Source organism: Astatotilapia calliptera, chromosome 16 (genome assembly GCF_964374335.1).
Source record: "Astatotilapia calliptera chromosome 16, fAstCal68.1, whole genome shotgun sequence".
Taxonomy (NCBI): Eukaryota; Metazoa; Chordata; class Actinopteri; order Cichliformes; family Cichlidae; genus Astatotilapia; species Astatotilapia calliptera.
In genome coordinates this window covers 24860739-24881092 of record NC_137437.1, presented here as the reverse complement: position 1 = coordinate 24881092, position 20354 = coordinate 24860739, and the positions used below count along the sequence as shown (strand labels likewise).

Here is a 20354-nt window from a genome sequence, read left to right as displayed (position 1 = left end):
TCTGGCAGACTTGTTCCAATAATTCTGCCAGCTTCTTTCACCACCCGCTGGAGTGCTTGCTGATCGGCCTTGGTGCAGCTGGGGAACCACACTAGAAATCCATACGTCAGAACGCTGCTGATGGCACAGTTGTAGAAGTTCAACATCAGAGATCTGGGAATGTGTGCGCTCCGCAGTCTCCTCAGGTAGTAGAGGCGCTGTTGGGCCTTCCGTACAACTGAGGTGATATGGTTGCCCCAGGACAGGTCCTCGGTCACAGTTACCCCCAAGAATTTAAAACTGCTCACCCTCTCCACCGCCTCACTGCCAATGAAGAGAGGCAGATGGTTGTTATGGCCCCTCTTCCGGAAATCTACAATGATCTCCTTGGTCTTTTTGGTGTTTAAGACCAAGTTATTGTCGTGGCACCATGACTCTAGTTGTTGCACCTCTGTCCTATAGTTTGTCTCATCATTGTTGGATATAAGTCCGAGCACTGTAGTGTCATCTGCAAACTTAACAATGAGATTGGACACGCAGGAGGAAATACAGTCATGGGTGAAGAGAGTGTATAGCAGAGGGCTCAGAACACACCCCTGAGGGGCACCGGTGTTGACCACAAGGGTGGAAGAGGTGTTCTTACCCACTCTGACACTCTGTCTACGGTTAGTGAGGAAGTCCACAATCCAGTTGCACAGAGAGGAGTTAAGTCCCAGTTGGTGGAGTTTGGGACGGAGTTTGTATGGCCGGATGGTATTAAAAGCCGAGCTGTAGTCTACAAAGAGGAGCCGTGCATAGGTGTTCCTGTGTTCCAAGTGCTTCAGTAATGTGTGCAGCACTGTGGCGATCGCATCCTCGGTTGACCGGTTCTCCCTGTATGCAAACTGGTGCGAGTCCAGGGATGGTGGAAAAGCAGCTCTGATGTGTTTAATGACCAGTCTCTCCAGGCATTTGGCGGGAATGGGGGTGAGTGCCACAGGTCTGAAATCGTTCAGACATGTGACATTTGACTGTTTTGGGATGGGAACGATGGTTGCTGCTTTGAAACAGGATGGTACCAGTGAACAGGACAACGAGGTGTTATATATAGAGGTGAAGACGTCCGCCAGGTCCGCAGCACAGTCTTTTAGCACCCGGCCCAGGGGAGAGGGGACAGGACAGGGTCGGTGTTCTCCCTGTCAAAACGGGCATAAAAGAGATTTAGATCCTCAGCCAGAGTAGAACTGTCGGCTGAGGGTGATGGTGTTCTTCTTTTGTAGTCCGTGATAGCCCTGATGCCCTCCCAGACCTGCCTTGGGTTTGTGTTGTTCTCAAACCTGGCCTCGATACGCCTCCTGTGCTGCTGCTTGGCAGTCTTGATGCCTCTTCTCAGGTTGGCCCTGGCAGCACTGTATGCCTCCTGGTCCCCGGATTTGAAAGCGTTGTTCCTTGTTCGAATAAGTTGTTGAACTCCGTGTGTCATCCAGGGTGGATTATTAGGGAACACACGGAATCGTTTCCAAGTTGTTACATTGTCCACACAGAAACAGATGTAGTCCAAGACAGTGGAGGTGTAACTGTCCAATGCGACACGATTGTCAGTGTCCTGCACCTTGAATACATCCCAGTCTGTGCAGTGGAAACAGTCCTGAAGCATCGGAATAGCGTCCTGCGGCCATGTTCTCACAGTTTTGGTTGTAATCCCAGTGCTCTTGATCTTTTGTGTGTATATTGGGTGTAGCAGAAGGGAGAGATGGTCTGACAGACCCAGGTGGGGATAAGCCTGGGCTCTGTACGCATTCGCCATGTTGGTGTACACCTGGTCCAACGTTCTATCTCCTCTGGTAGCACACTTCACATTACGGTGGAAATTGTGAAGTACAGATTTCAGGTCCGCGTGGTTAAAATCCCCAGCCGCAATAAAGACACTGTCCGGGTGTGCTACCAGGCTGTTATTGATGCTGCTGCTCAATTGTGCTAACGCTAGCTTAGCATTAGCATCTGGTGGAATGTAAACAGCGCAGATGTAAACGGCAGAAAATTCCCGAGGGAGATAGAATGGACGGCACTTTAACACCAACAGTTCTACCTCTGTACTGCACAGTTTTTCCGTTACCGTGACGTTCGTGCACCAAAGGTTGTTAATATAGATGCACAGCCCCCCGCCAGTCTTCTTACCCGAGTCCGCAGACCTGTCGGCTCGATAGGCGGTGCGGCCTGCTAGATCGATAGCCGCATCGGGAATGGCGCTGTCCAGCCAGGTTTCAGTGAAAATCATGCACGAACAGTTATTAAAAGTCCGTCGAGTGGCGATCTGCAGTCGTATTTCATCCAGTTTGTAACGGATTGAACGGGCGTTGGAGAGGAATATGATCGGGAGTGGTGGTTTAAACGGACTAGTCTTTAGCCGTGCCCACAGGCCTCCCCGCTTGCCTCTCTTCTGCCTCCGCTCGCAACGTCTCCTCCTGCGGCTTGCTGTTGCGGGTAGCCCCGGGGGTTGCTTAACGATCTCCGGGGGGATGAGATAATCGGATGTTAGTTGAAGATCTCCACGGCTTAGTTGTAGTAGATCATCTCTGTTGTATTGAAGTAACCCCAGACTGTGTGAAATAATACACAGTACCACCAAAAGTGCAAAAGTGTAGGAGCTCCGGGCCGCTGCGTCTGTGCGCACCGCCATCTTGCGTCTGTGGATATTAAATAATCATGGTCCATAAATAAAAGAAAATGTTGTTTTTGTGCATAACAAAAAGCTCACAATTGTGCAGTCAAAATGTAAACTAATAGACGCTGAGCATAATAACAAAGAGACAGATTTCACAGCTGCACCACGTCTCTGAACAGGTGCCATTTGTGGTCCTTATACACACACAGTACGTATCACTCCGCGAGGCTCCTCCCCGGTAGCCATAATCCTCCGACATCAAGCCGTGCAGCTCCGTAGCTTAGCAAAGTCATATTAAAATTTTTTTGACAGATTGCTGAGCGCTGTGTACCACATAAAATCGGTTCGTGGTCAGTAAGCACAACCAGAATTCATACATAAGGCGCACTGTCGAGTTTTGAGAAAATGAAAGGATTTTAGGCCGTGCAGCCCCTCCGGGCTGCATGTCGTTAGCGCGGTTAGCTCGTTAGCGCGGTTAGCTCGCTAACACGTTGACACCGTCCAGCCCCACGCACGGGGCCATCCGCGGTAATTCGCTAACGGAGATTTTCCGCTTTCATCTTGTCATTGCCTTGTCATTGTCAGGTGAAGCTATGGGGGAGGCGGAGTTGTGTTCAGTGAAGGAGAGGCGAGGCAGAGTAACGTTGTGTAGAGACAAAGGTGGACGAAAGAGAGGCAAACATGCGGCTCCACAAGTATAATTATAACGTAACATAGACTATATCGATATAAACGATATTGTCACATCTTATATCTCGTATGAAAATATATCGATATTTTTAAAAAAACTCGATATATCGCCCAGCCCTACTAATTGGTCTAATTGCCGAGGATAATATATTTTGTGAAGGTTTTTGTCTCCGATTACGTAGCTACAAACTGAGCTTGCTTGTGTTCTGGCAGGCAGACCGTGGGGATATGGGGAATGAGGACCCAAAACGCAGACTCTGCGATGCAAACAGTGCTTTTTATTTACAGTGAGAAGCTGTAAACACAATAACTCCCCGTTGCTCCCTTGAATCCCGTGTGTGTGCTTCCCTCCGACGTCTGTGCTCGTGCTCCCCGCTCTTGTGTTTCCGCACACCCCGTGCGTGCAGCCTTTCTGGACCACTCTTTCTCCTGGTAGGATAACTCAATGAACCCGCACTGGTGGGAGCTCCAACACTCTCCTAAGTAGCTCCCCCGACGAGCGCTGATCACCAACAGGTGTGTGGTAGGAACTTCAGGTGTGGCCAGTCCTCCTGCCGGGCCACACCCATCAGGCCCACATGTGGCTGTTCTCCATCCTCCACCCACACTTGTACACACCCACACACCCACACCCTGCCTCTACATATAATGAGTGGAACACAGAACAACACAGCACAGTGCAGAAAGACACACATCCCCAAATAACAACAACAACACTAATAATAATAATAAAAACAATAATAATAATACTAATAACAATAATAATGATAATAACGGTCCATCCTGCTCACGGACCCCCGAGTCCTCCAGAGCCGGGTCCGTGACAGTTAGCTGTTAGCTGTCACTCCTGGCTTACTTAACTATATTACATACTTTAAGGTAATCACCACTATGAAAACAGGGGTTTAATTTAACCTTTGTTTTGAAAGAAATTGTTCAAATATCTGTTCTTTATAGCTACAAACAAAACAATTTGTTCCACTGCGATTTCATTGAGAAAATGAAAACAATTAACATTTATTTTACTTCATCAGATGATTTAAAAATAGAAATTGCTCAGACTTGCATCATGTGTCAAAAAAAAGGAAATAAGTCATCGTTTCTTTTGATTGGTAGCTTTAGACATGGAGGTTGAAACCGAATGACAGGATGCTCGCATCTGAATTACGTATGGACCCAAGTCAATGGCCCACTGGTCTGTTGCTATGACAACCACTTGCTTTACACATTTTGGGTGCCTGCTGGTATCATGCCAAACATCAGTCCTGCTCTGTGTGTGTGTGTGTGTGTGTGTGTGTGTGTGTGTGTGTGTGTGTGTGTGTGTGTGTGTGTGTGTGTGTGTGTGTGTGTGTGTGTGTGTGTGTGTGTGTGTGTGTGTGTGTGTGTGTGTGTGTGTGTGTGTGTGTGTGTGTGTGTGTGCGTGTGTGTGTGTGTGCCTCTGTGTGGTGCACTGTTTGTGCCTTGCGTCGACTTTGGGGCTTCCAGTCACAGTCTCTGCTCAAAGAGGGAGCATTCAGAGGTTTGGTCGCCTGTCATACAGGTAATGCATGCTTTTCTTTTACAGTGAGAGCAGGTCTGTTTATACGTATCGTGTTACTTTTGTTTAGTGGTGTAGTAAGATAGATTCTGCTGTCACAGCCAGTGACAGACAGGCTGTCATTTGACATCACTTCATCAGAGAATGCTGAGACAGCCATACAAGGCTAGTTTTCATCAGTGCCAGCTGGCTTTATGGATGTGACAAGGTTGGGTTTTTTTGCATTGCTAATGCTTTGTCATTGTGCATTTGTCTAGATTTGTTTGTCACTCACACACACACACACACACACACACACACACACACACACACACACACACACACACACACACGCACGCACACAAAATTCACAATTTCCCAAAAAGTGGTTGTTGTTTTTTACACATAAATTCCATACTGCTCTAGTAGTCAAGTTGACATTTCCATATTTTTTAGTTTTCATTTGAATCTTGCAATTGTGCAATTAAGCTACTTCCCTATTCTGTAATAGTTGCACTATCTTCAGTAGATCCCTATGCTTGCTTCAGAAACTTTGTAAGGACATTTGTAAGTAGCTTACATGAACGTAACTGGAATTTTGTGCCAAGCATTAGTTTGAATAAAATATGTCGTTCTCAGTGTTAAAATCATCTTTGCAATTGTTAATGTGGGAAAAAAAAAATGACACAAAGGCAGTGTGGTTCTAAACCATTCACAAAAATGTACAGGCTTTTCTTTTAATGCCCGTTTTTAGCTTTAGGGGCTGTTATTTGATGTTACAACCATTGAGCAGGTTTGACGAGGACGCCTCTCTTCTACTTTTTAGTATCAGATGAAAGGATTTTGCCTGGAAGCAGTGAAAAAGGTGGTACACATTTATTGCACTTTGCTATTGAAAATGGGAAATGGTGGCTTCGAGTTGGTGAGTGGGCTGTGTTAAGTGTTCCCGGAAGAAGTGAATGTATGTGGGTTATTGCGCGTGTGTGCGTGTGTGTGTCCCTGCCAGCTTGTGTGTGTTGATGTGTGGGTGATGCTGGAAAGAAAAAGGTTCTTAAACGGCAACAGTAAAAAAACATCACAATGCCATCCAGCCATACATAACTGCTGTTACTATAGAAATGATGGTTTTGTTTAAAACTCTGCCGTCCTCTCTGATTCGTACATGCATGCAGGCAGACTGATGAAAGCTTGAATGCAGACTGCTTGACCAGTTTCGTATGGTGCCCTTTTGTGTGTGTCCTGATTTAGGATAACACTATATTAGCGCATGAGTACATAACTGTCACAGACTTACTCCCTTTGTTACAATTGAAAACTGTGTGCATGCTGGCTTTTCCTGTTATACTGTAGTTATTTAACACCTACTGCCTACAAGTGTTAGACGGGCATATTGTGTTGACAGCTTCTTGCTAAATGCTAACACTAGTATTACCATCTAACATTGTTTTTATTTCTTACTTTACTGTATAGCTGGTAAAAAGAAAAAAAAAGAATTGCAGAGAGTTTATCTAAATTTGCAATAAACCCAATCTGACATTATATTATCAGGAACTAATTTTGCTAATGGACCCTAAAGCAAAATTGTTGCTGGGCTTTCTGATATATAAATACCAAACAGTACCAAACTGCCTTGTGCTTCAGCACCTGGCCATGACAAACTCTCCTTGGGTTTGGCCACATTTTTGGAGCTTTTGGATTGTTTTTTTAAATTAAATATTTACTGTTTGGTTTCATTGGAGTTCTAATGTTCAAAGTTTTTGATTATTGTTAGTTTCCTGTTGTGATTTTATTGTATTTCCAGTATCTTTATCCTTCCAGGTCTAGTTAATTTTTAGTGTTGGAGTGCGTTGTTATGGGATCTGAATACTGTTTAGGATAATGGTTTGCTCTACTGTTGCTTTTCATTCAGCTTTAGTTCCTAGTTTGAGTTTGTTACCTGTGTTTAGCTCCCTCAGTGTTTCCCTATCTCCTTTCAGTCCTCCTGCTGCCAGTTTGTTCATTTGTCTTTTATTCTTGTGGCTCATTTTCCTCTCATGTCCGCTGTTTCACTTTCTGTCTGTTTATTGTGTTGATTAAGTTCTGTTTCCTATTCCCAGTTAGTCCTCTGTGTACCTCTCTCTTTGTCATTCTCTTCCTGTTCCTGCTTTTTGTCAGGTTTTTTATATTCTTGGTTTAATCAGTTCCGTATTTGCTTTCATTCTGGACTGTTTTACCAGCTTAGAAATAAAGCTCACTTTTTTTGTGCTGGCCTGCAGTTGGGTCCATCTTTGAACTGCATCTTGAGACAGCACTCTTTCCTGGATAATGAAATGAATTCAGATTGATAGTTAAATTACAAAAAAGTCTGCGCCGACGGAACTGGATTCAGCTCACATTTGATCATTCATTAAAAAAAATCAAAAACAATAGTAAACAACTGACAGTATTACACATTGCGGTATCATTCTTGTATTTCTATGTAAAAAGCTGTTGCATTCTTTATTCTTTATGTTACTTTTAGGTTTGGCAGTATTTTTATAAATGTTACTGTGTGTTATTGAAATGTAAAATTTCCTTTGTCGTGATGAAAATAGAGAAAGTATTACAGGTATTTTTTCATACTTTGTGTCTGCATGGGATGTTGTGTTCCCATGGTGACACTTGCAGCCTTCACTAGCAGACATGGTGTTATGAAGACAATCTCAGCCCCCTCATGCTGCCTTTCGTCTCACATTTTGAGTGACATGAAAGAGCTACTGTAAAGCAAAATGGACAGAGAATTAGTCTGGTTGAAACATGTTTAATAATATTGCATTGACCTTGTATGTCTGTGTCTGGGTAGAGCAAGTGTCAGCCCGGATTGTACAGGAAGTGACAGCAGAGGCAGTGGCAGTACTGAAGGGAGAGCAGGAGACTCAAAGACTGCCATCAGGTGAGCTATAAAAATGCACATATGTTCTTTAATGGTGCTAGAGAGCAGTAGCAATTGGAAAACTATAATATGCAGGCCCCTGTTCACATGGGACCTGGCCCTGGGTACAGAGGACATGTCTCCAGATCCCTAAAAGCAGCATTTCAGGAGTCGGAGCACCTAATCCATCTGCTAGACAGCTGAAATTATTAATCTTTAGTCCTATTGTTATACCTGTTTTTTTTTTTAATAAGTGAACAGTGGAGCAATATAGCAGACTGTTACTAACCTGAAAAGACTCGCTAATTGAAGAACGTTAAAAACATGTTGCAGCAAAAGAGAATATGTTGGAGACACAGAAATGTCTGTATTTTCCCTCAGCAACTCTAGTAGTTCTTTCTAAACAGTAGACCAGTTGTATATTTTGTTTAATTAGTCTCATAACCTGCACACTTGAAAACCAGGCTTCTGGTTGTCAAACATTTACATGGAACAGTGTACCTGTAGTAACAAGAGTAGCTCATACCTCCATCCTTTAATTAGTCACTTTCAACTCCCACGTTGCCTAGCCTGTTTCTTACTGTCTGACCCCCGTCTTTGGCAACAGAATCAAGCAGGGAACAGCCACATATATAATACCCATAACAGGAGTAAAATGTGCATAAGCATAGTGTAATGTGCCTGTGTATATGTACAGAAAGGATATATGATCTGTGCAGTTTATAACTGTGATTTAAAAAAAAAAAAAGACTAAATTGTTTCTAATTACTGCTGCAGTGAAAACTGTGAGCAACTGACACTGAAACTAAAAATAACAGGGAATATGCACTCACTGGTATTAACTGATGATTTAAGCAATGGTTGGACAGCAATCCTGTTTGGCTGCCAGATGTGGTACCGATTGGATGGCCAGAGTTCATATTTAGCAGTGCCTTTCTTTTTCTGCTATTTAAACAGAAAAATACAAAGCTATTGCTTATTCACAGCACTTTTTTACAGGATTCTGCACCTGTACTCCATGTTTTACTCTTTTTTTTTTTTTTTTTTTTTTTTTTTTTGCTTGTAAAAATGCATGTGAAAATGGAAATTAGCAGTTTTCAGCCTTGCAATACCTTGCTATACATATATATGCTTGGCATGTTACCTTGCAAGAAGTGTTTTCTGCTAGTGGAAAGTATCCTTTATAATATGTGATTTATTTTTTTTAATAACTTCAGTCTTTTATCTCTGTCACACTTTCTAGTTGAAGACACCACCAATTTGCCTCCCTCGCCTCCCCCCTCACCTGCTGCAGAGCACTTTGGACCTCTAGAACAAGGTAGGCCAAGAATATAAATACATACTCGGTATGTCTCTAAAAGAGTGAGACTTCTTCTTTTGACTGTGGCTTCTGATGCTTTATGACCACCAAGACTTGGGTCTTGGTGTATGCTTGCACTGGAAGTGCCCCACCTCTCCGGACATGCCCTGCCTAAAGGGCATGAACCACACGTTGATAAACGTTCAGAAAATCTACTTAAGCTGCTATAAGCAGAAACATCTTCTCCTTTTTTCCTGTCATCCATTTCTTTTGGAATACTGCATATGTGTCATCATTGTATGCCTGAAACAGATAAAATGAATATCTTCATTATGATCCCCATTTATCCTGACAAAGACGCAATAACATGCATGAACACTCCACCTCTACTAAGTGCACTCTTTTTGTCATCCTTTCCATCCATTTCCTTTTCTAACCTCTTCATTTCACTGTCTTCTACACACTAATATGACAGCCAATTTAGGTAACCCTCTGATTTCTTGTTGTTTGTGATTTTACTTGAGTTATGTCTTCAGTTTTGCCTGTCTAATCATTGTGTTGCGTTTTTTGGTCATTGTACCCTGTGTCTTTGGCTGTGGCTATAGGTGACAGAGATCTAGCTCTGTTTATACAAATTATACATTTAAGGACTAAGAAAGCTGCAGCAAGGTGTAGAAAAGCCAATAAATTGGGTATTAAAAAAGCCCCTCCCAATGTAGAAATGCAATCTAGTTACATAATTTAGTATAGCTTGCCTCTTGAGACTGGAAGATGATGAATGCCGTTTGCACACAGAAAATACTTTATATTTAATTTGCATTTTCTGAATCACACAGTGTAGATTTATCCTGTGATTTTGAACATCCCAGTTAGAGCTGTGATAAAGTTTGATTATTTATGTTTGATCTAATTTTTTAAGCAGTGACTGGGCTATAAAACTAAAACTAAAAGAAATAAGGTTAGGAGCTGCAAAGCCTTGTGACATGTGTTGTTATGTGTTGTGTGCTCATGACAAACAGCTGTAAAGCTGTTGGGATGTAGGTTCCTTACTGTAGGTGGAGTGTTTTACAGGACTGAGTAGTTTGTATTAGTGTTGAGGTTTGTTCTCACTGTGGCTTTTAAAACCCCCACAAAACATTACAGGTTTGTTAGCGACTTCTGCTGTATTAGTGCTATAACTGTTGTAGCTGTTTATTTTTAATGTTGTATGTATTTTATTTTTGGTTGAATCATTCGTATGTGAAGCAGATATCTTTCACAAATGATACAATATGCCCGTTTTGTTGCTCTCAAAGAATGGCTGGCCCCCAAAGCTTTGTTATCTTGAGTTGCTTGTCACTGTCTGTTTGTCATTGTCCTCTGTGTGTTACGTCTCTCTTGCTCTCAAACAAGTTTTCTCTTCTTCTTCTTTGGCATTCCCCTCTCTGCTGACTCTTTCTGTTTCTTTTGTCGGTTTCTCTTCAAGCTTTATCTCTCTTTTCACTGCAAAAAATGTCCATCTTAAATAGTCAGGCAAAAATTGTTTTGAACTTGCTGGTTACTTAGCATTTCATAAAAGTTAAAGGACCATAGCTGGGCCCATATTTGTTCTGCTTTCAGTTCTGTTCAGTCTAGTATCAGTAGTAGCTAAATCAATAACGATACAATAAATGCAGAATATATTTTTTTCCTGGTCATATCTATAAAGTTTAATTCTGCCGTTTGACCAGTCTCAAAAAGTTACATGTGCAAAGTGACTGCTGTTCAGTTGAACTGGCTGATGAAATAATAAAGTCAAGACCAAATGGAAAAAGTTTGGACCAAAGCTCCTTATAGAAAAAAAATCTTTAATTGCATGTTAAGTCACTTTTAAGATGGCCATTCTTTGGTGGGTTTTTTTCCAGTTTTTTGCTTTCTTCTCCCTTTTCCTTTATCTTTTTTTCTCCATCCTTTTCACTCTCTCTTTCAGTCTGCGTGTCCAGATTTCCCTGCAGTTCTTCTCCTTGTGTCTGTCTTGTTTGTAGATGTAGGGGATGAGGAGGAGGCGGGCCCTCTCCGCCGCTTCCAAAATTCTCGTGAGAGGTGCAAGTTCCTCGCCCCCTCCATCTCAGTTTCCGTGCCCGAGGACGACCCCTACCACTCCGAAGAGGAGTACTATGAGCACCCATTGTTCAGCCCAGAGTGGACGCACTCGGGCTCTCGCCCCACAGGGCAAGCCGTGGCCTTTAGACAGATTGAAGGTGAACCACGCATGGTTCCTCTTTGCCATCCCCCCTCCCTCCATCTCCTTTCTCTTTCTTTCCTCTCTTCTCTTGTGATTTGACTCCCTTCCCCCATTCCTCTCTCCTTTCGTCTTTCCGTCTCTCCGTCCGTCAGCTCGTCTCTTCGTCTGTCTTTGTGTGCGTTTGTGTGTCCTTGTGTTGGTTATTCAATCAAAACAGCATATTAATTTAACAGCCATATTTCTCTTCTGTTTTAAATTTCTTTTACCCAAGCCCATTGCTATCCGTGTTTGCCATGCTGTTAACTCTAACACATAGTAGTGACGGTTCAAAGTAGTTATATAAATAACAGTGTTTTATTGCCATTCGCTCATCAGTCAGACCATCGTGCAAGTCCGACTTGTGGAACATGACCATAAGCCTTTCATAGATGTCTTGGAGACCCAGAGATGTATTTTGGTTCTTTTCTCCAGACTACTTCTCATCCCCTAAACCATACTGTGCTATGTCAGACCCTCTACACTCATCCGTACCTACCTTTACACTCTCACTGTGGCAACAAGGAAGACTTTCAGCTCAGACATATTCACCCACATTTGTGGTTCAGAAATGTGGACGTCATGCACATGCAGTCTTATGAGGCCCTTCTGCCTTTTTAATAAACACCCATTATCAACTCTGTTATAAAAAAAATCATTCCATTCATTTGTTCTTGTTATTCGGGGTCATCAGTAAGCATAATAAATAACCTTTTAAAAAAGCAAACCAATCTAAAAATAATCAGCTGATTTTTCATGTTTTTTTTGGCATTTTTTAACAAGTTTGTCAGTCATTCAGCACAAAATAAGTGTAAAGTCTAGTATGACTGTAATGCTGTGAAGGTGCTGTAAAAATAGCATAATAAATCTTTGGAAATCTAATGGCAGAATCCAAATCCCTATCCAGTAATATACAAAAAAAGTAATATAGAGAAACCAAGAGCCCATCTCGAACCGATTCAACTTGTCTCAGTTATTAAACTTTCCTGATGCTGCTGATTTTTTTTTTCTTGCTCAAAAGAGTGCAGGAAAGAAAGTTCTTTCTCCAGAGATATTAAATTAAAATGAAATGAAAAGCCAGAACTCTTGACTCCCATAGCTTAGGGATTCAGAAGTTATCTTACAGGACATATTTTACTGTCGTTGTTTGGAATCACAGATCTCAGCTGAACTTAACATTTGTGTAATACTGAAGACATTTATTAACTTCTAGTTAGTGTAAACTAATGTAAATGATCATATTTAATGACTATTAGCAACCACTTTGTACGATCAGCTGCAAATCCTTAGAAAGATGCGACATTGTCACGGTGGATCTGCAGCTAACTCTCCTTTCACTCAAATGAATACAATGTTCCTTCATTTACTTGCATATATAGTATCCTGTCCATGCAGTGTAAAGCCATGAAGTGTTGTTTCCTGTTATCTTTACCACTAAACAACTGACCTTAGTCGTAAAAGATCAAAGGTCAGTATCTGTTAAGGATTTGCTTATGGACTGGAAAAAATATTTTAAAAAGACAGATATTTGGGGGGAAAAACATATTCTTCTAATATGATAAAAAGAAAACAAAAAATGCATAAATAACAGCAGTCTGTACTGTATGTGTAATGTACATATATGTGTGAACAAATAAATATTTTAGGCCATCTTTCCCTAGAGCTGAAAGTGTCCCGTCATAAGTTGTGTTCGCACATAACCCAAGTCTGTGTTGCCTGTAGTCTTAATGTGTCCCCCTTTCACCCTGTTCTCGGGAAGAAGAGACCATGGAGGCTCTTACAGCTGAATACGAGGAGGAGGTGGAAGATGAGGAGGAGAGTGCAGAGGCAGCAGAGTCCGAGGCAGCTCTTGATGAGCAGCAGTGGAGTGGGGAAGAGCCCGAGCTGGACAGCCCCCAAGCTGAGCCCTTAGAGCAGGCAGAGGCCATAGACGAGGCCCAGGATCTAGACCTGGAGCCGGCTGAGGCAGCTAGTGCTACTGCAGAGAGCTCTATGGACAGAGAGGAGGAGGAAGCAGAGGGTGAGGAGAGCCCGGAGACAGGTGTGTCCTGCCCTCTGCTCTCCCTGCCTGCATGTTCCTGCATTGCCCACTGTATAAGAACGCAAGATGTGTACAAAGGAAATGTATAACTTATAAGCATTATAATTCAAGTGGAATGGCAAGTAATCCTCCCTGCGCTCTGCTGCGGCTGCAAGGCAACACAGGCTTGTTGGTGAAAAAAAGCCACATTGTTTTAACTTAACCTGGTTTTATTGTGTATTTTTGCTTATATTTTCTTTTACTTGCTGTGGTTTTCGGGGCCGGCCGTTTTCGTAGTGGTATGATGAAGTGAAGTGATGCTAATCGTGACGGTTGCTGGTTTTATTTTTTCCACCTGCTATAAGCTTCCAGATTTTTCATTGTGTTTATACATTGCCTAGTGCTGGTATGCCAGTGCTGTGCGCAGTTTTGTAGCCATGATTCATTCCTGCAACACGTGCATAAATCATTGGTATCATGAATCTGAGTACAGAGTTTGCAGGGGATTTTGTGTTGGCTGTCTCATGTTCAGTGTGGTGCAGTTGTTGGTAAAACCATCTCATCAAATGCATTTCTGTATCAGCTTAATTCCTAATTATTTCTCTTTTTTGGGTTGTTTTTGTCACCTTTAGCTGGTGACAGCATATAGCATTTATCTGTCATTTACCAGTAAAGTTCTTCCATGATTGTGCTAATAAACTGACATCTGAACATTTAAACCCTAGATTTTTCACAATAGTGAAAACTATTTAAATATTAAAAGCTTTAAACTTGACAAACTGACTAAACACTTCATTTTACTGAATGACAGAAATGTTATTTCACTTGGTATCTGATGGTTTTGAAGGTCAGCATGGATATTTCTCCCATCTGTTATTGCTTGTTTCCCATAAAGCAACATCACAGTTGCCTCATGCTGGTTTCCGTCACGCCACCATCCCATTTTATCATCCATCTGTGACTTGGTGGACCGCGTAATCTCGCCGTACTTCTTCATTGATGGCCGTACCATTGTGCTGTAAGTTTCTGAGGAGAGCTTTGCCTGTTTTTGTCATAGCTTTTCCAGACCCTGGCTTAATAGATATCTCATTCACAGCATGCTAAAACAATGCATTTCTGTAATGATCGAACAGCCAACTTACAGATATCCTTTCAGCTTTGAAGATGGAGACAGACAAGCAGGACAGTGGATCCATGAGCCCTGACAGCATTGGATCAGAGAAACGCCCAGAGGAGTTTTATGAGCCCCAGATCCAAGGGTTCTTTGCTGGTGAACGAGTTGTACCAGAGAGTCCCACCATGGATATGCCATCCTTTGTACCCCCAGATGTTCAAAGTCAAGCCAAGGAACCCGTCAGATCGCTCACACTTCAGCCTACATATGGTGAGCCGATTACAGTGTCAGAGAAGCAGCCATCAGTGGAGCTGGTAGAGTTCAGCAGCATCAGCTCTCCTGCTGATTTCACATCAGTGGGAGCCAAAGTTCAAGGAGGAGACTCAACAAGTGACACAAAAGACAGATCTGGGATGTCAGCCTATTTTGAAACATCAGCCATGGAGGTTAGTGAAGGTCCTCACAGTAAAGGTGAGGGTTATTACGAACTGAGTAGAGCTGGTGAAAAGCAGAGTACTGATGATACCAGTTCTCCTGAGATCAGCTACAGCACACTTGCTGAAGCTCAAGATAAACCTGAAGCTAAAAAAAGTACAACAGAAGACACTAGGGTATTTACAGTTCCTGACAGGAGTAATGACTGCAGGCTTTCCCCAGGTAAACTTGCCTTAGAGCAGAGGAGTTACTCACTTAACATCACCATAGGAGCAATGGATCAAAGTGGCCAAGGTAGACAAAGAAACTTCTCCCCACTGGCCACAGATATCATGTCATATACCAGTGGAAGCTTAGATGACTCAGCAGACTACCTTCCAGTTACCACACCATCTGCAGATAAGCCACCATCTTTCCCTCCACTCATACTTGAGACGGCAGCTTCCATTACTTCAGACTCCTCATCTCCTCCAAGGATCACAGAGCAGCCTCCAAAACCTAGTCCTGAACCGGAATCTCCAGAATCCCCTGAGCCTCCCAAGAATACATATAAAAATGGCACAGTAATGGCACAAGACTTGCCCGAAATGCTTGACCTTGCTGGTAACCGTTCGGGACTGCAATCAGAAAACAGTGACCCAGAAATCATTCGGAGGAAGTCGATTCAATCTGATTCTTCTGCCTTAAATTATGACCCACTGGCTAGCCTAATTTCAGGGGAACAGAGTCCTGGAGCTAGAAAGAGTGACAGCCAGCTGGAAGAGATGGGTTATTGTGTTTTTAGTGAATATTCAGGGCCCATGCCGTCCCCTGCAGATGTGTTCAGCCCTACAGACACTTCTGCACAAGTCTTCACCCCGTCTGTCCTGGAGGAAAAGGTAGCTGAGCAGGCAAGAAAATTAGCAGTCAGAGATGTGTCTTTGGAGGATAAGACACAGCCATCAGGAGTTGCTGATGCAGCTGAAGAAAAAGACCAGAAAGAAGAAGAGAGAAAAGATTCAGCTGAAGAAAATAAAAAGAACAAAGAAGATGATCAGATGATTACCTCTGTAAGCGAGACACCACTTGCTCAGCCCTGTGAGCCTTTTGTGACACCAACTGTCACTGTGACACTGGAGGAAGGTGGGAGGTCAGTGAGCGAGACTGAACGGCAAGCCAGCGGTGAAGGCTCAGCGTCAGAAACTGAGATTGCTGACTATGAGAGGCAGATCCGGAAACTGGAGATGGAGGACAGGCCTCTCAGTTTGGAGGAGGAGCGAGAGCTGCAGGAGCTTCGAGAGAAGGTGAAGCTGGTGCATCAGGAAGCCTATGAGGAAGTGGATGCTGAAGATGTGTACCAGCTGACTGGTGTGGCCAAGGACCGAATTGCCAGGCCTGTTAAAACTTCATCTGCCTCATCTGTGGAGAGCAATATCGATGATGACAAGCTGCTCTCCCCAGTGCTCTCACCCTCCAAACTTAAACAAAGAGAAATGTATGGCTCCCCGAAAAGATCAGCTTCACCTGTGTTAGGCATAAACAAAGATGAGAGAGAAGATCCAGAAAAGAAAATGAAGGCAGAGCAAGAGAAAGAAGCAGTCGAGAAGAAACTTAAAGAGGAGGAAGAAAAGAAAATCAAGGAAGAGGCAGAAAAGAAAGAACAAGAAATGGAAGAGAGGGAAGAGCAGAAAAGGAGAGAGAAAGAAGAGGCAGAGAGGATATTGAAGGAAGAAACAGAAAGGAAGGAGAAAGAACAGAAAGAGCAGGAGATGAGGGAGAAATTGGAGAAAGAAGAGAGGGAGTTGAAAGAAAAGCAAGAGAGAGAGCAGAAAGAAAAAGAGGAGCGAGAGTTGAAAGAAAAACAAGAAAGAGAGCAGCGTGAGAGAGAGGAGAGGGAGTTGAAAGAAAAGCAAGAGAAAGAGAAGAAAGCGAAAGAGGAGCAAGAGTTGAAAGAAAAACAAGAAAAAGAGCAGAAAGAAAGAGAGGAGAGGGAATTGAAAGAAAAGAAAGAGAAAGAAGAAAAGGAGTTGAAAGAAAAGCAAGAGAGAGAGGAGAGAGAAAAGAAGGAAAAGGAAGAAAGGGAGAGAAAAGAAAGAGAAGAGAGGGAAAAGATGGAACAAGAGGAGAGAGAAAGGAAAGAAAGGCTGGAAAAAGAAAGAATAGAGAAGGAGTTGAGAGAGAAGGAAGAGAAAGAAACAATAGAAAGGCAGCTGAAAGAAAAGGAAGAGCGTGAGAAGGAAGAAGAGATGAACACAAAAGTTGCAGACCAGCCTGAAGTGGATGCAAGACAAAAAGAAGCTGATGCAATAAAGCCTGCTGAGGTTGAGAAGATGAAGGACAAAGGCGACGTGACGAAGGAAATACCCGAGGCTCATGCTGCCATTGAGTCTGTGGTGACAGTTGAAGATGATTTCATTACTGTGGTCCAAACCATTGATGAAGCCGAAGAGCCGGGCCACAGCGTTCGTTTCTCTGCCCCACCTGAGGCCGAAGCAGTTTGCATTGCTGCCCAGAAAGAAGAAGAAGAAGAGGAAGAAGAGTCTGTGGAGCTGGCTCAGGAAGCGGACATAGAGGCTGCCAGTTTAGAGGAAATGGGAGATGTTCCTGAAATTCCCGGCTCCCCCGAGAGGGAGGCTCAGACCATAGAAACAGAAGGACCAACAGAAAGCTATGATAGAGATGAAACCACAATGGATGACTCCATTCTGGACAGCTCCTGGGTTGACACTCAAGGTGAGATCACCTTTTTTGGTTCTTCTTTTTATTCCCTCTTGTCAGCTTCAAATACACAAACTGAATAAAGTCTCATGCCCTATTTTCCACACTGCAGATGACGATAAGAGTATGGTAACGGAGCACACTGAGCCTTTGCCCAAGATGTCTAGTCCGGTCAAAAAACCTGCTGTGGTCCAGAACAAACTGGCACAACAGTGGAAGACAGAGAAACAGGAAAAGCCTGTTAAAGCCAAGACTAAGGGGGGGCGGCCTAAGGGACGAATCTCGACTCCAGAACGCAAACCTACCCGCAAAGAACCTGCCTACATCCCCAAAGAGGAACTCAAGAAGAAAAAAGGTTATTGTAATTTTATTTTTCGTCGTATGTAAAATAAAGTCAATAACTGAAGCAATAATCATTGTTAAATAATGTTCAAGTCAGCTGCTCCTCAAACACAGCACTCTGTGTATCTGACTGTTTTGTATGCAGGCTTTCTTATTGAATAGATAGCTAATATTCAGTATGCATGAACCGTACACAGGCTTTCTGTGGTGTTTTCCGTATTATAACACGACTGTCTCTGTCTGTGGTTGCACTCCTCTGCTGTTGTCACTGGTCCTCTTTTCTCCGATAATGCAGCAGTGATAAAGAAGGCTGACCTGGCCAAAAAAATGGAGACTCGGACTCAATCCCCGTCCAAGAGGACTGCGGGGAAAGCAGCAGTCCGCCAGACCCGTCCTATCCAGCACCACTCCTGCCCCAGGAGAATAACCACAGGTGACACGTTGCCTTGGTCTGTCACACAGCTGGTGCTTGCTGCAGGACAGTCACCGCAACAGCATTCCCTGTCTCGCCTCCGCTTCATTTTTGTTTTATTGGTTGTTTAATGTTATTAGTTTTGTTAGTCATTTGTTTTCAAATGCATTTATTTTGTGTTTCATCATAATAAAGATTGACTTTCATTAATATTTTCTTTGGATTCATTTGTGTATTTTTTGCTTTTTTTGTGTTTTTTGTTCGTTCTCCGAGCTAACAAATACTGTCTCACTTGTGTTCTCTGTTTTAAGCATTTGTTTGTGCTTACACCTATGCTCATATATACATGTGTCTAAGAAGGCACAGCACACTTCCCTTAACTACAGTATTGTTAACTTAAATAATACTTTAATTCCTAACACATTCATAAAGATGTTATTCTTTATGAATACATCTTTCCTTCATAAAATCTTTTTTTGCAGTTTGTATCTAGGTTCTCTGTCAGCTGCTGGTGTCCAGCTGACTTGTCACAATAATGAATCTTGTCAGTAAAGAAACTATAGACCTTCACAACCTCGATGGTCTTTTAAATTACATATCCAGTTTAGCCATTTCCAACTTGTGGTATCTTCTCCGTGGTGCTAAAAGCACTTTTCCACTCTGAGTACTGAAAGCACTTTTTACTACAAGCTACTTTAATATAGTCTATGCCTTGAAGCATTTTCTATTACACGCACACTGTCACTACGATCAATGCATCGGGGGCAATATGGGGGCCTCAGCATCTTGCCCAAGGACACGTCAATATGAAGACCAGAGGTACCAGAGATTGAACCACTGACCTTCCGGATGGTAGACAGACTTTGCTAAGTGACAGCCACCCTTTAACTTATTACTAGGTTTGCTAATGCTGCTCTGACCCAGAGGCAGTTTGCTCTCCATTTTCCCCTGACGGACTGAATTCTGTGTCAGTGATGAGGAAAGCTCAGTATACTGCTGCAATGCCCCAATTCGATTTTTTTTTTTTCCAAGGTTGCCTTACATAATACAAAATCCCCCATTCTGTGTGATATCTTGCCAAATCTTTGCAGAACAAAGCTGTCAAGAGAGAAACATCCAGCTCCTATAGAACATTGAATTTGGCATATTGCTTACCATGCCACATTTAAGAATGCAAAGTTGGATGTCTGTAATTTTTACATTTTATGTAATGGGAACATATTCTTGCAAGGATATAAATATGGGGGTAATCCTCCAAAGTAGGGCATTTAGAGAGCCCTAACTCCTTCTCCTTCAATGTACGAAGGTTAACGCACAAATTCTTCTGAAGTATTTTTGTTTCCCTGAACTTCTCTGTCTGTCTGTCTCCGTCCCTCAGAGGTCCTACCTGACAGTCGTCAGCCTCTCAGCGTTGCCAGACAGTCTCGTGACAGAGCATCGGTAAGTATACTCAACAAACCTAACAATGGCACGACCTCTGGCACAAAAAACACTGAGAGAGATTCCAAGAAAACTCTGCTGGCAGTCAGCATGAATGAACAATTAAATTATAGGCATAGAGAAACTCAATGGATACTGAACACTATAAACAGGCAGAACCTTTTTTTGGTGCAACATATTTGAAACTTTTGCTTTTTTGCTATTAATATGAAACCGCTAATACACATCTTGACTTCTGCAGGATCTGAAACAAAAAGCATCTCGGTAATTTTGAAAAAACAATTATCAGTAGAATCATTAAAATGATGTTATTTCCTAGGGTGACTTGCGGAGTTCAAAAAAAAAAAGTCTCAAAAGACATTAACACAATAACACATCACATCCAGATAACGCAAATGCTTTGTCCTTCCATCTACACACTAACACGGGCAGGTGTTGCATTAGTTTTTTGTTCATATTTCATGAAGAAAATTATTAATGGTGGTTACATTTTGTAAAATGTTTCCTCTTCTTGGCATATTTTAATGGGTTTTTGCACAAGTAGTGAAGACAGACGCATTTGGAGTGTTTATTTTGCTGAGTGGGTGTTGAACCAACCTGTGACATTTCTCCAGTGCCTGTGGTCGTGACTCCATT

The 20354-nt window shown here is 42.6% G+C and overlaps 1 protein-coding gene across 11 annotated transcripts in view; it reads left to right on the top strand.

The window, feature by feature from the left end:
* Positions 1-20354, top strand: part of map2 (microtubule-associated protein 2) — a 119545-nt gene that overhangs the window by 79982 nt on the left and 19209 nt on the right. For 5 of the 11 annotated variants that reach the window (XM_080290613.1, XM_080290614.1, XM_080290617.1 and 2 more), the window contains exons 5-12: positions 7651-7740; positions 8963-9037; positions 11023-11238; positions 13018-13299; positions 14435-17539; positions 17637-17879; positions 18162-18299; positions 19657-19718. In XM_080290613.1, coding sequence (XP_080146739.1) covers positions 7651-7740; positions 8963-9037; positions 11023-11238; positions 13018-13299; positions 14435-17539; positions 17637-17879; positions 18162-18299; positions 19657-19718 — 4211 coding nt within the window. Of the gene's footprint in view, positions 1-7650; positions 7741-8962; positions 9038-11022; positions 11239-13017; positions 13300-14262; positions 14297-14434; positions 17540-17636; positions 17880-18161; positions 18300-19656; positions 19719-20354 lie in introns of those variants that run through there. The other 6 variants (XM_080290616.1, XM_080290615.1, XM_080290621.1 and 3 more) reach the window with 4 other exon arrangements.